Here is a 16,117-nt window from a genome sequence, read left to right on the forward strand (position 1 = left end):
TATTTTTTCAGGGTAATCAGGCAGGCCATATAGACCTCCCCCGATAGGGGGGTAACAGGGATTAAAGTGCTAAGAAAAGTACTAATTAACACAAGCTAGTTACCATGGGTCCAACACCGTGTGTCTTGTTGTTATACTTTGTCAGGGTAATCATGCAGGCCATATAGACCTCCCTTGATAGGGGGAGTAACAGGGATTACAGTTCTAAGAATAGTACTACTTAAACACAACCTAGTTACCATGGGTCCCAGACCAGATGTTTTCTTATTATACTTTGTCAGGCTAATCATGCAAGCCATATAGAGCTCCAACAAAAGGGGGGGGGGGGGTAAGAGGGATTCAAGTGATAAGAAAAGTTTTACTTAACACAACAAAATTACCATGGGTCCCAGACCGCGTGTCTTGTTGTTATACTTTGTCAGGGTAATCAATCATAACCGCCATATAGACCTCCACCAATAGGGGGAGTTACAGGGCTGAAAGTGCTAAGAATAGTACTACTTAACACAAGCTAGTTACCATGGGTCCAAGACCGCATGTTTAATTATTATACTTTATAAGGGTAATTATATATCTAAAAAATCTATCTATTTCTCTTCTATCGATTCTATCTAACTATCAATCTATGTATATCTATCCTATCTATCGATCTATCTTCTGTCCGGACTGTTTTGAGACAGCCACTTGTGTTTCTGACAAATTTGAAGTAGGAGGACAGAACAATCATCTTCTTCCATCTCCCGGTTCCAAAAATGAAGGCCATATAGACCTCCCCCGATAGGGGGAGTAACAGGTTGTAGTAAAATGTTAAGAATAGTACTACTTAACACACCACGGGTCACAGACCGCATGTCTTATTGTTATACTCTGTCAGGGAAATTATATATATTTCAAATCGATTTATTTATATATCAAATCGATCGAACTATCAAACGTATCGATCAAATGTAGATTGCATCTATTGATCGATTTAATTCGTATCTATAAAATGTATATTACATATTTTGGTTGATGTCATTCGTATCTATAAAATGTATATTGCATCTTTGATTCGATAACATTTGTATCTATCAAATGTATATTGCATCTATTGATCGATGTAATTCGTATCTATCAAATGTATATTGCATGTATTGATCTATGTACAGTGTATCGATCATATGTATATTGCATCGATTGAGCTATGTAATCTATGTATCTATTTATCAAATCTATCTATCTCGTGGTTCTGCAAGTGGACTGTTTGCGGTTGATTGCGGTGCATTACACTTGGAGTTTGCTCTGTCACTGTGATGCGGCCGTAACCCTTACACTACCTGATAGATACGACATCATAACTGATGTTTTAAAGCACGTTATTGCAAACAATTTGGGAATGTTAGGTGATTTTGGCCCTTTATGGGTTAAAAGCAGACTCTGCATAAACTATGTAATTTTCCAGGGGAGTTTTGCCAGGGATCCCCCTCCAGCATGCCACAGTCCAGGTGTTAGTCCCCTTGAAACAACTTTTCCATCACTATTGTGGCCAGAAAGAGCCCTTGTAGGTTTTAAAGTTCACCTGCCTATTGAAGTCAATGGCGGTTTGCGACATCACTATCAATATATGCTCAGCGCTCAACTCACTAGTTATATGCTCCTAAATCTGCAATTTTAGAGCTCTGGAAAATTATTTTTGAGCGGTTTTTGTCTCCAAAATCACCGGAGCTGTACAGACCCACAACCTCTTCATACGGCGGTTAGCTCCGCCCCCAATTGTAATTAGTTTAATTTAATTTAGGTAATTTATTTAATTATAGTGTAGTGTTAGGTGTATTTGTAACTTAGGTTAGGATTTATTTTACAGATAAATTTGTATTTATTTTAGCTAGGTAGCTATTAAATAGTTAATAACTATTTAATAACTATTGTACCTAGTTAAAATAAATACAAAGTTGCCTGTAAAATAAAAATAAATCCTAAAATAGCTACAATGTAACTATTAGTTATATTGTAGCTATATTAGGGTTTATTTTATAGGTAAGTATTTAGTTTTAAATAGGAATAATTTAGTTAATAGTAATATTCATTAGATTTATTTAAATTAGATTTGTTAGTGGGGGTTAGGGTTAGGGTTAGACTTAGGTTTAAGGGTTAATAAATTTAGTATAGTAGCGGCGACGTTAGGTGCGGCATATTAGGGGTTAATAAATGTAGGTAGGTGTCGGCGATGTTAGGGACGGTAGATTAGGGGTTAATACAATTTAACTAATGTTTCCGAGGCGGGAGTACGGCGGTTTAGGGGTTAATACATTTATTAAAGTGACGGCGATGTCCGGTCGGCAGATTAGGGGTTAAAAAAATTATTTTAGTGTTTGCAATGTGGGGGGGGCCTCGGTTTTGGGGTTAATAGGTAGTTTATGGATGTTAGTGTACTTTTTATCACTTTAGTTAAGAGCTTTATGTTCCGGCGTTAGCCCATAAAACTCTTAACTACTGACTTTCAAATGCGGTAGGAGCCTTGACAGGAGAGGGTCTATCGCTCACTTCTTCCAAGACTCGTAATACCAGCGTTAGGCAAATCCCATTAAAAAGATAGGATACGCAATTGACGTAAGGGGATTTGCGGTAGCCTCGAGTCGCGGAAGAAAAGTGAGCGGTATACCTGTACCTGCCTGACTCGTAATACCAGCGGGAGTTAAAAAGCAGCATTAGGACCTCTCAACGCTGCTTTTAAGGCTAACGCAGAACTCCTGATCTAGCCGAGTATCTTTTCGAAGACATCTGCTTTTACAAGAGCGCTAGCATTTTACTTTCAATTTATAATACATGCTCAACCCAACTCGCAAAGTTAACGTTCAAGCGTGAACACTAAATAGCACTCCACTTGTAATATAGCCCTATGTGAACAAAGAGAAATAAATGAGTCAGAAAAATAATTTAAAAAACAAAATTCTTTCTTGTTTTTAAAAAAGTTTTATTAAGTCAGCAAAATGTTTGTTTAGTTGGCAAAATATTAGCAACTACCAATACTCTGCTGAAAGCTTTTTTCTGTTGTAAACCCTCCACAGAATGTACTCCTGAAATTAAAAAAAAATAGTTTTAATTAGTCTGGTACAATGATATTTTACCAGCTATGGAGGTGATTTCAATCAATTAAACATTTCTTGCAATGTGCATAGGATGAGTTTTCATAGGATTTTTTTTATTTTTTATTTAAGATTCCAAAACTCTTGAGAAAACCATGACAACCTGATTATCTTATGCTTCTGAAAATTTCTTGTGCTACAAAACACCCCCTTTTCCTTGCAGGTAGAGTATTCTACACTGGTGTTTCATTCACTAAAAAATACTTCTCAGACATCTTTTTGCACAATCACCTACCAATAACAGTGAGGCATGAGATAACTTACTAGAAAGAGATGATTTCTCTAATTCTGAAATAAGGTCTCTTGTCTCGATGTGTGTTTTATACAATAGATGGGGCCCCTACTTATCAGATCACCTGTATAAATATGTTGGGTATATGGCCTACTTGTTCAATGAAGGGTATTCTTTTCTTTCACAAGGTTAAGATCCTCCCAGGTATCCAGTAGTGCAGACAATAACTAATACAAATTACTAATTAGTAATTAACAGCATCCTTGAGGTACTGACCCCTTTTCACTTCACTGCCTTTATGGTACGAGAGGGAGATATTGCCACTCTGTGGAAAGCTTTTGCATAACAGTAATATCTCCATGCTGCCTAATGGTGTAGGTTATCAGCATTTGCAACAAAATTGTCTACTATGCATCTTTGTGGACAAGTGAACTCTCATTTGAAAGTGGAGATTTTTCTGTTTCAAATTAGGAGACACTGTTAATGTGGATGATAGAATGAGGCTTTGAAAGAGCCCCTGTACCTACAATCAAATAAATGAGTAAATGTCTGGGGTGGGTTTTGGGCATTTTCCAACAACTCATAGCATTATGCACGTAGGTGATGTTGTGACCTCCATCTGCCAAATCCTAGTAATGCATATAGATAACAAGGGACTAGTCTAAGGGGCAGAATTATCAAGCTCCGAAAGGAGCTTGATGCCCCTGTCTCTGTGCGAGCCTTAAGGCTCGTCGGAAACAGTAGTTATGAAGCAGCGGTCTAAAGACCACTGCTCCATAACTCGTCCGCTGCCTCTGAGGCTACAGACATCAATCTGCCGGATCCTATACAATTGGGCTGATTGACACCCCCTGCTAGCAGTCGATTGGCCACGAATCTGCAGGGGGCAGCATTGCACAAACAGTTCACCATAACTGCTTGTGCAATGATAAATGCCGACAGTGTATGCTGTCGGTATTTATCGATATGCGGCGGACATGATACGCTACATTGTATCATGTCTCTCCAGACTTTAGTAAATCGGCCCTTAATTGTTCACACAATAACAGAGACATCTACCCATAGGAGATATAAAGTGAATGACATCTCTGCACTCTGAAACGGGCACTCACTAAAAGAACAACACAGTTTACACACATATATATATATATATATATATATATATATATATATATATATATATCCTAATTGAGTCGCATAGCTGTTAGGGTGTGGCACTTGACTAGCTCAATGTAGCAATCCTCTAAATTAATTAGCGTATATTCTGTCCGCATTTTTCCTTGCACAGGCATTTCTTGTGAAATGCTTGTGCAGTGCCGCCCCCTGCTCACTGGCAGCCAATAAGCTGCTAGCAGGGGCTGTCAATCATCCTAAAAGGTGGCAGATAGTTTAAGGAGCAGCTTAATAAATGGAGCCCAAACTGTTTGTTTTAATGTTCTGCTTATTACATGAAAGATTTTATGGTCATTTCAATGTCCCTATAATGACTGACATAATATAAAAGCAAAACATGCTTTGAGCTTATATCAATTTGTGGCATGGCTGCAACTAATTATTTCATATTGTTGTTACCAATTATATGTTATAATTACAAAATGAATAGTTACTTAGTAACAATAAGAGCAGCAAAGACAGCCTTATAAAAAAGCACTGCTGTACTGAGAAACGCGTTGCTGATGTTTTAAAATACGTTTTAACTTTTTATACTATGCCACTTGTAAAATATATCTGGCATTTTGTGGTAAACATATTGTTTTAATTCTAGCTTTCCTTCACTAGCTGCATGGTGGTCCAGTGAGACCTAGTGATGACACATGACAAACATTAGATGTTTCTATGAATGGAGGATGATGATCCTTCTCTTTGACTGCTTGGTTCCAGCATTTCCACACTGAGTTTAGCTAGAAAACTCTATCTCACAAAAGTGAGTACTCCCCTCACATTTTTGTAAATATTTTATTATATCTTTTCATGTGACAACACTGAAGAAATGACACTTTGTTACAATGTAAAGTAGTGATTGTACAGCCTGTATAACAGTGTAAATTTGCTGTCCCCTCAAAATAACACAACACACAGCCATTAATGTCTAAACCGTTGGCAACAAAAGTGAGTATACCCCTTAGTGGAAATGTCCAAATTGGGCCCAATTAGTAATTTCCCCTCCCCGGTGTCATGTGACTCGTTAGTGTTACAAGTGTGAATGGGGAGGAGGTGTGTTATATTTGGTGTTATCACTCTCACACTCTCTCATACTGGTCACTAGAAGTTCAACATGGAACCTCATGGCAAAGAACTCTCTGAGGATCTGAAAAAAAGAATTGTTGCTCTACATAATGATGGCCTAGGCTATAAGAAGATTGCCAAGACCCTGAAACTGAGCTGCAGCACGGTGGGCAAGACCATACAGCAGTTTCCTCGCCATGGTCGACCAAAGAAGTTGAGTGCACATGCTCAGCTTCATATCCAGAGTTTGTCTTTGGGAAATAGACGTATGAGTGCTGCCAGCATTGCTGCAGGGGTTGAAGGGGTGGGGGTTCAGCCCTTCAGTACTCAGACCATACGCCGCACACTGCATCAAATTGGTCTACATGGCTGTCATCCCAGAAGGAAGCCTCTTCTAAAGGTGATGCACATGAAAGCCCGCAAACAGTTTGCTGAAGACAAGCAGACTAAGGACATGGATTACTGGAACCATGTCCTGTGTTCCGATGAGACCAAGATAAACTTATTTGTTTCAGATTGTGTCAAGCGTGTGTGGCAGCAACCAGGTGAGGAGTACAAAGACAAGTGTGTCTTGCCTACAGTCAAACATGGTGGTGGGAGTGTCATGGTCTGGGCCTGCATGAGTGCTGCCGGCACTACAGAGCTACAGTTCATTGAGGGAACCATGAATGCCAACATGTACTGTGACATACTGAAGCAGAGCATGATCCCCTCCCTTTGGAGACTTGGCCACAGGGCAGTATTCCAACATGATAACTACCCCAAACACACCTCCAAGACAACCACTGCCTTACTAAAGAAGCTGAGGGTAAAGGTGATGAACTGGCCAAGCAAGTCTCCAGACCTAAACCCTATTGAGCATCTGTGGGGCATCCTCAAATGGAAGGTGGGGGAGCACAAGGCCTCTAACATCTGCCAACTCTGTGATGTCGTCATGGAGGAGTGGAAGAGAACTCCAGTGGCAACCTGTGAAGCTCTGGTGAACCCCATGACCAAGAGGGTTAAGGCAGTGCTGGAAAATAATAGTGGTCACACAAAATATTGACACTTGGGCCCAATTTGGACATTTCCACTTAGGGGTGTACTCACTTTTGTTGCCAACGGTTTAGACATTAATAGCTGTGTGTTGATTTATTTTGAGGGGACAGCAAATTTACACTGTTATACAGGCTGTACACTCACTACTTTACATTGTAGCAAAGTGTCATTTCTTCAGTGTTGTCACATGAAAAGATATAATAAAATATTTACAAATATGTGAGGGGTGTACTCACTGTTGTGAGATACTGTATGTCTAAAGATGTATATGTATATATGTGTATACAGATGTATTTATATATAAATATATATATATATATATATATATATATACATATATATATATATATATATATATATATATATATATATATATATATATTTACAGACATATATAATCACATAAATACATATGTACACACATAAGACATGTATATAAGTGTTTTGGAGCCCTTTGCATTTACGTAGATGAAAACATGAAAAATCATATTAATGCAATATTCATTTGTAATATAGTGTTTTACTGTGTATTTACTGTAAATTTAGATGTCATGCACATAAGCAATTGAGTTTGCGTGCAAGTATGTTTTTTTTCCAATTTATTTTGCTCCATTGACTTCTATTGGGGAATACATTATCACATGCGTGATATTCTAAGGTCGTCTTTTTACGTGTCGGGTTAACTTGCAATCCGAGCACTACCCGATGCGCTCAAAAAAGCTTACTTCAGCGGAATTAACACTCAAAAAGGAACTTTAAATACTGCTCCACTTGTAATCTGACCGAAAATATTTTAAAATGCTCGAGTAACAGCACTCACTTAACCAAGAGCTAATTTATTTGTAAACATCATTCTACTGGTTTTTTTTTCACTGCAAGGTTTGATTTATGTAAGTATAACATGTTTAATACTTACGTTGTACCATCTTTTCCATATTGTACTGTCACAAATTTAGCCCCCAATAAAGTTGTGGAAAAAAAATTAATGAGGTTGCTGTACCAGCCAAATATCACATGCTTGACATTCCCAAGATTTGTTTCTGCATCAATGAAAGCCGTGTATGTGCTGCCAGGTATGATAAGTCCACTGTGGAAATATTTTACATGTGAGTTAGTCTGATTGTGTAAACCATACCTACGAATTTTGCATTTAGCCCTTATAATTATAAAGCTGTCTTTATTTAATAAATCACATGTTTAACCAAATTAATGTCTTAGTACTGACCTCTTATTATGGCCTAGATTAAAAGTACAGTGCAAAAATATGCAAGTCCAAAGTTATTATTTATTGCTCGAGTGATAGTCTAGGTAACGCTAACATATACATGTCAGATAACATAGGTGCGCTAAATCTCTCACATAATAGACTTCTATGGGAGTGCACAATAGAATGTATGTCGTATATCACTCAAATGCTAAGCAGAGAGTGAGCTAAGCCAGTGGGAAGCTAAGCTGAGAAGTGAAGTTCTTCATGTAGTTCTGTGCTATATTATTAATAATAATGGTTTACTTGAAATTTTAAAAATAGCTAATTTTACATTGGTATTTTGGATTGCGCTCAAGCTCAATATTTAGGTCACCACTTTCCATAAGAGTACAATGAGCTTGCTAATAGCGCTCTCTGCACTATCCATTAAAAGTATAGAGTTTGTGAAAAGTTTAATCTATTTTTTTTATGCTTTATTTAACCGTTTGAGTGCTAAGCACTTTCCCACCTGGGTGCTAAGCACATTTGAGGGTTTTTTAATTTTACATTTTTATTTTTTTACTTTTTTTTCTTTTCATTTCAGATCCCCAAGACTTCTAAGCAGCATGCCCCCTTTCCCTATATTGTCTATTGTCTTTTTTACATAAAGTTGCACTGTGACGTCATCACGTCATTACGCGTGACGTCACCACGCAAAACGGGAAGCCCTGGCGATGCCTGTCACTCTACAGGCACGATTGCCGGGGTAGGAGCGGGTGGGAGCCCCCAGATCTCCCTCAAGGTGGGAGAGTGCTAGCGACGGCTCTGCGCCGTCATTAGCACCTGAGTGAGAAACTCTGCGACGGCTCAGAGCCTGTGGTATTCTGAGCTTCGTATTTAAGTAAACAAGTATTTGCACATTGGTTATAAAGGTTAGCTCTAAAATTAGAGCTTGTTGCTCTTTTTTGTAGTAATCAGAAAACAACTTCTATGTAGCCTGATTAAACAATATGAGACATTTAATATATGATGAATTTGTATATTAACTACTGACTTAAGTGTTAATAAATATAAGGAATATTTAATATAATATATATCTTATGTTCAAGATATATATATATAACCGGAGGCCACAGATGAAAAAGAAATACTGACAAGCTCAGAATCTGAATTGGTAGAAACAAATGATTCTTCTTACTTCACGCAATCACACACAGCCTAAAATATTTACAAGTTCAGACATTCCACAGACATACAATGTTTGTTCATATTGGATGTTGCAGGTAATAGGAGATGCCCAATAATTCAGTATGGTAACAAAAACAAGCAGGTAAGAAGTTTAAAGGCTTTAGCATTGTTCGTATACGTTACCACCTTGAGGACCGTGATATTTCTGTTACCGCATTGGAAGATCCGTGTTTGGAGAGGCAGCGTGTGTGAATGCGGCTTACTTCCGGGTAGCGGTGAAAAAGTAGATCCGGCCGTTGAATGATCCAAAGTCGGTAATGACAAAGTAACGATTTGAGCATAAGAGATTCAAGACGCAGCTAGAGTAAACAAAGTAAACCACCTTGCACAGGATACAAGCAGTAGGAGACCTGAGATAAGGAAAGCTACACCAGAGTAGCTAAGACTTCAATAATCAGGCAGTAAATGAGTGTTACAGGTAGTCCTTATATAGGGTGGAGACCAAATAGGAGGGGTTATAGTTAAAGGTATACCACATCTCCCCCCCTTCAAGGAAGCACCCCAGGGGTTTCCAAACTAGGTTTCTCAGGATAGCGGCGATGAAAATTTCGTAGAAGACGGGGAGTGCGAAGATCAGAATGAAGCTGCCAAGAGTTATCCTCCGAACCATAACCTTTCCATTTCACAAGATACTCTAACCTCTTCCTATGGATCCTAGAATCCAATACAGCTTCAACTTCATACTCCTCTCGATCATCAACGAGTATTGGAGGTGGTCGAGACAAGGAGAGAGACTGAGGTGAAGGAAGATATGGCTTTAACAGAGAGACATGAAAAGAGGGGTGAATCCTAAAATCCTGGGGAAGCTCTAATCTCACAGCATTGAGGTTGATTATTTTAGAAATCTTAAAAGGACCCAAATATTGATTTGCTAACTTTTTGCTAGGAACTGACAGTTTGAGATTCTTTGTCGAGAGTAGTACCAAATCTCCAATCTGATAAGCCGGGCTAGCAGTGTGATGGGTATCATATAACCTTTTTTGATAATCTTTAGCTTCCGAAAGATGTTTTTTCAGGATGTTAAGTCTTTCTTGTAGGGTAGTTGCGAAATCCAATGCTGAGGGAGAGTTCACTTGTTGAGAGGACAATGAAATAGTAGTAGGATGATATCCATAAGTAACGAAGAATGGGGATAGTTTAGTAGATGTAGAAGTAGTATTGTTATAACAGAATTCAGCCAAAGGTAAATAGGATGACCAGTCATCCTGCAGATGAGATATATAACAACGAAGATATTGCTCAAGGGTTTGGTTGAGTCGTTCTGTAAGGCCATTTGTCTGAGGGTGAAAAGCAGTCGAGTATCTAGAATCAATTTTGATTAACTTACATAGGGATCTCCAAAAGTTAGAGGTAAACTGTGTACCACGATCAGTTATTATAACTTTGGGCAGTCCATGTAAGCGAACTATGTTGTCTAGGAAAACGTGAGCTGTAGTGAAAGCTGTAGGGAGACCTTTTAGGGGAATGTAATGAGCCAGTCTTGTTAAATGATCAATGACAACTAAAATAGTATTGTAATGGTGGGATTCAGGTAACTCGACAATAAAGTCCATTGATATGGTACTCCAGGGTTTGTCAGGAATAGGCAGAGGAGATAAAAGACCTGATGGTCTTTTGTGTGTTAACTTGTTTCTGGCACAGGTATCACAATGTTTTACATAGTTTGTAATATAGGTATCCATGAGTGGCCACCAATAATTTCTCCTGGTTAGGTCTATAGTTTTAGAAATACCTGGATGGCCTGCTAGTGTCCCGTCATGGGTTTGTTTAAGAATAGAAGATCTAATTTGTTTGGGGATATATAGTTTAGAATTATGATAGAAAAGACCAGTCTTGGAATCTTTTTGACAGTCTATTCCATGTGGTGGTTCATGTTTTAATTCTTTTAAGATCTCCTCTTCTAAAGGTGTTAATAAACCTATAATTTTTTCTTTTGGAATGATTTGGTAAATTTGCTTATGAGTGTCTTGTTCATGTAATCTAGAGAGGGCATCGGCTTTGGTATTTAAATGTCCTGGTCTGTAGGTTAAGAGAAAATCGAAACGATCAAAAAATATAGACCATCTTGCTTGTCTTGCAGACAAGGTCTTACTTGTTTTTAGAAATTCAAGATTTTTATGGTCAGTATAAATCTTAAAAGGTAGCTTAGAACCTTCTAATAAATGTCTCCAATGATCTAGAGCACGTTTTATAGCTAGAAGTTCTTTATCTCCTATGCTATAGTTTTTCTCAGCACTAGTTAACATTTTTGAATAGAAAGCAATAGGATGAATCTCAGTCTTGTTCTTATCTTGTTGTGATAAAACTGCACCGATACCTGAGTCGGATGCATCTACTTCAAGGATAAATTCTGAATCAAAATCTGGCATAACTAGAATGGGAGCTGTAGTAAAATTTTCTTTCAATTTATTAAAGGCAAGACTAGCGGATTCGGTCCACTTAAATCTTTGTTTTTCACTAGTGAGTGTTGTTAATGGTTTAACGATTGAAGAGAAATTTTTTATAAACTTCCTATAAAAATTCGCAAAACCAATGAATCGTTGTACAGATTTTGTGGAAGTAGGAGTAGGCCAATTTAGAATTGCTGATACCTTCTCCGGATCCATTTGAATTTTGTTGGGACTGATGATGTAACCCAAGAATTTTATTTCTGTGACATGAAAGGAACATTTTTCCAGTTTAGCATATAGTTTGTGTTCTTTTAAACGAGTTAATACCCAGCGTACATGTTTTTCATGCTCTTGAGGTGTTCTAGAATAAATTAATATGTCGTCAAGGTATATTATGACACAAACGTCTATCAGGTCACGAAAGATCTCATTTATAAAAAACTGAAAAGTTGCCGGAGCATTACTCAGACCAAAAGGCATTACATTATATTGGAAAAGGCCATATCTGGTCCTGAATGCCGTTTTCCATTCGTGACCTTCTTTAATTCTAATCAAATTATAAGCTCCCTTTAAATCTAATTTGGTGTAAATAGTTGCACCAGTTAGACGTTCCAAAAGTTCAGGTATTAAAGGTAACGGGTATCTGTTTTTTATTGTGATGTTATTTAAAGCTCTATAATCAATAATAGGTCTTATGGTACCATCCTTGTTTCTTACTAGAAACATACCTGCAGCTGCAGGGGATGTGGAGTGTGAAATAAATCCCTTACGTAAATTTTCGTCTAAGTAGTTTCTTATATACTGGAGTTCCTCTTGAGAGAGGGGATAGATCTTACCATGAGGGATTTTGGAACCAGGTATTATATCGATAGGACAGTCAAACTCCCTATGAGGTGGAAGGTTTTCTGCCTCTTTTAAATTAAATACATCTGCCAAATCCTGATAACACGAGGGTAAACCAATATCAAGTGACGCTATGGTTTGATGTGGATAACAAGTTTGGGAACAAAAAGCAGAATCTAATGTTACCTTATTTGAAACCCAATTTATGTGAGGGTTGTGTTTCTTCAACCAAGGATAGCCTAGGATGAGAGTATGCTGATGAATGGTTATGAGATCAAAAGATAAATATTCAGTGTGTCCCTGCAATGATGTTACAAGCAGGGGAATAGTATGATGTCTAATAGGTCCTTGTTCTATTAATGAACCATCTATCAGCTTAATAGATACAGGATTTTGTTTACAAATAGTAGGTATTCGATTTTTATTTACATAAGTGGAATCAATGTAATTTCCGGATGCTCCTGAATCAATTAATGCCTTGGTTTGGATATTTTTCTGGTCCCACTGTAAAGAAATAGACAAAGTCATGTGTGTATCATTAGCTATGCTGTAAATAAAGTCACTGGTTTTTTTCTTACCATTCTTTTGTTTTTTCAACAAAGGACAAGTAGATACTACATGTTCTTTTTGAGCACAATATAAACAGAGATTTTCCAACCTCCTTCTAATTTTTTCCTCTGGTGGCAGAGGTCCTCTAAGTACACCAATCTCCATAGGGGTAGCTCTGCCATGAGCTTTGTCATGACTTGTTGTGACTTGGTAAGGTCTTCTATATGAGGTATCATTAGAGGCCTTTTCTGCCCTCCTTTCTCTCAAACGACGATCTAAAGATGTACTTAATTTAATAAGACCATCAAGGGTATCTGGGATCTCAAGACGTGAAAGTTCATCTTTGAGTGTTTCAGATAAACCTAAACGATATTGATTTTTCAAACTGATTTCATTCCACTGAGAGTCCTCTGCCCACATCTGAAACTCAGTGGTATAATCCTCCACATTTCTCTTACCTTGTTTTAAAGACCTCAATCTCATTTCAGCATTTATTTGAGAATTTGAGTCTTGATATAAACTAGTTAAAGCAGAAAAAAAATCTTGTAATGAATCCAGGATATTGTTATTGTTTTCAAAAAACCTATTAGCCCAAGTCCTGGGTTCACCTTGTAGGAAAGATATTGTGGTACAAACTTTAATCCGCTCAGTATGATAAGTCTTAGGTCTAAGAGAAAATAATAAATTACAGGCATTCTTAAATTCCCTGAACTCAGAACGTTTCCCTGAAAAAGGTTGTGGATAATTAATATGAGGTTCAGGTGGGTCATGAGGCTTTTGTGTAACAAAATCTTTAACTATAGTTTTCAGTGCAGCATTTTCAGTCTGCACTTCTGTCACAGCTCTTGCTAAATAATCAAGTTTAAGGTAAACATTATTAAACTCCTTTTTTATTTCATTAGGATCCATAATGTTTAATTAATTCAAAATTCGGTATTTTAGGCCTGATTATTATGTGGTATTCTGAGCTTCGTATTTAAGTAAACAAGTATTTGCACATTGGTTATAAAGGTTAGCTCTAAAATTAGAGCTTGTTGCTCTTTTTTGTAGTAATCAGAAAACAACTTCTATGTAGCCTGATTAAACAATATGAGACATTTAATATATGATGAATTTGTATATTAACTACTGACTTAAGTGTTAATAAATATAAGGAATATTTAATATAATATATATCTTATGTTCAAGATATATATATATAACCGGAGGCCACAGATGAAAAAGAAATACTGACAAGCTCAGAATCTGAATTGGTAGAAACAAATGATTCTTCTTACTTCACGCAATCACACACAGCCTAAAATATTTACAAGTTCAGACATTCCACAGACATACAATGTTTGTTCATATTGGATGTTGCAGGTAATAGGAGATGCCCAATAATTCAGTATGGTAACAAAAACAAGCAGGTAAGAAGTTTAAAGGCTTTAGCATTGTTCGTATACGTTACCACCTTGAGGACCGTGATATTTCTGTTACCGCATTGGAAGATCCGTGTTTGGAGAGGCAGCGTGTGTGAATGCGGCTTCATTCCGGGTAGCGGTGAAAAAGTAGATCCGGCCGTTGAATGATCCAAAGTCGGTAATGACAAAGTAACGATTTGAGCATAAGAGATTCAAGACGCAGCTAGAGTAAACAAAGTAAACCACCTTGCACAGGATACAAGCAGTAGGAGACCTGAGATAAGGAAAGCTACACCAGAGTAGCTAAGACTTCAATAATCAGGCAGTAAATGAGTGTTACAGGTAGTCCTTATATAGGGTGGAGACCAAATAGGAGGGGTTATAGTTAAAGGTATACCACAGAGCCGTTGTTAGCACTCAAGGGGTTAAAATATTTAACCATGCTCAAAAAATAATTCTCCCTACTCTATTGATTGTGTTCCATTTGTAATCTAGCCCATTATGTTTATCCCCCACAAATCCAGTTTATAACCACAACCATTGCATCTCCTGAGCAGGATACACCCAATGACCCAATCAGCAGTGGCAGTACTATGTACCGTAGCAGCCAATCACTGAATGTGTCCTTCTTAGGGACTGCAGTGGTTAAGGCTTTTTGTTGAAGCCAAACAATGGACATTTTGTTAACACAATGACAGTGGCAAGCTCTGCCTTCTTCAGGCTCAAGTTTGGATTGTCTCCTTCAAATTAAGAAAGGTGTCAATTTGTTCTAATAATGTTCAAACTCTGCTGATATATTGACCTATTATAAAACTTTATAATATTTAGAATTACAAGGTGTTTATTAGACTTGTGCTGCTAAGAAATTTTTGTAATAAATATTAATTACTCAGAATATTCGTTGGCTGCACTATTCAGTATTTGTTTAGTTGTAAACTAAACAAATACTGAATTTTCATTAAATCTTTACATTAGTTTTTATTAAAACAAATGTAAATGTTCTAAGCTACAGGTGAAAAAGTTAATCCTCTCCTCTTCCATGACAGAACGCCATCCTCGCTAATAGGAGGCTTAGCGCGGGAGGCTCCCAGTGTCATGAGATGCAGGACATATGCAGGACACAGCAATGATGGTACAACTCTATTTTATTGCAGAGCATAGCAATACACATCCAGACAGGTTGATTGTACTAAACTAACTGCGACACAGACACCGGACCTAAGCCCCGCCCACATGCTAGTGACATCACATCCTGCTATCATCACATCTTCCCCTTTTTCAAAGGCAAAGCATACATTTGCATATATTAAATAACAAGGTACACCAACAGGGTATACAACAACATTTTGTTTTAGAACATTATAAAAACAGATAGATTAGAAAACATGAACAAATAAATTACATCCTGACTTGGACATCGGGGTAGACTACCCTAGTCCACAGTGACCATGGGATTATTCTGCCCATACTTCCGGTCACTGTTCTAGCTAAAGTCAGTCCCTGTATCGGGCCGGAAGCCTCACCACTCTTCCGCTTGATGTAACTTTGCATGAACTGTCCTCTGATACAGAAGATGGTGAACAAGAGTCTGCTGGAGGCAAAGATATATCCCCGCTATGATCTTGCTGAGGGGAAGGCACCTCTCTTAGAACAGGAGATCCCACCGGCGGTGGTACTGAGGTATCCGGTTCCAGACTCTCAGGTACAGGCTGAAGATGTCTTCGTTTACGGCGTGTAACCGTCCCTCCCTCTGTAAGGACTGTGTAAGACCTTGGTTCTGGAGAGCGGCCCACTACCGTAGCAGGCGTCTTCCATTTCTTCTCATCATCCAGTTTAATTCTGACACTTTGGCCCGCTTTCAGTTCCTGTAAAGGCCT

The 16,117-nt window shown here is 37.8% G+C and overlaps 1 protein-coding gene across 1 annotated transcript in view; it reads right to left on the reverse strand.

Moving 5' to 3' along the window:
- Positions 1-2,992: 2,992 nt before the first annotated feature.
- The window catches only part of LOC128640512 (pancreatic triacylglycerol lipase-like), a 174,623-nt gene continuing 161,498 nt past the window's right edge, over positions 2,993-16,117 (reverse strand). Inside the window, exons 12-13 of the mRNA XM_053692988.1 lie at positions 7,538-7,708; positions 2,993-3,056 (exon numbers count right to left, since the gene is read on the reverse strand). Of these exons, the coding sequence (XP_053548963.1) occupies positions 2,993-3,056; positions 7,538-7,708 (235 nt within the window). The remainder of the gene's footprint in view (positions 3,057-7,537; positions 7,709-16,117) is intronic.

The sequence above is a fragment of the Bombina bombina genome, chromosome 9, assembly GCF_027579735.1.
Source record: "Bombina bombina isolate aBomBom1 chromosome 9, aBomBom1.pri, whole genome shotgun sequence".
Taxonomy (NCBI): Eukaryota; Metazoa; Chordata; class Amphibia; order Anura; family Bombinatoridae; genus Bombina; species Bombina bombina.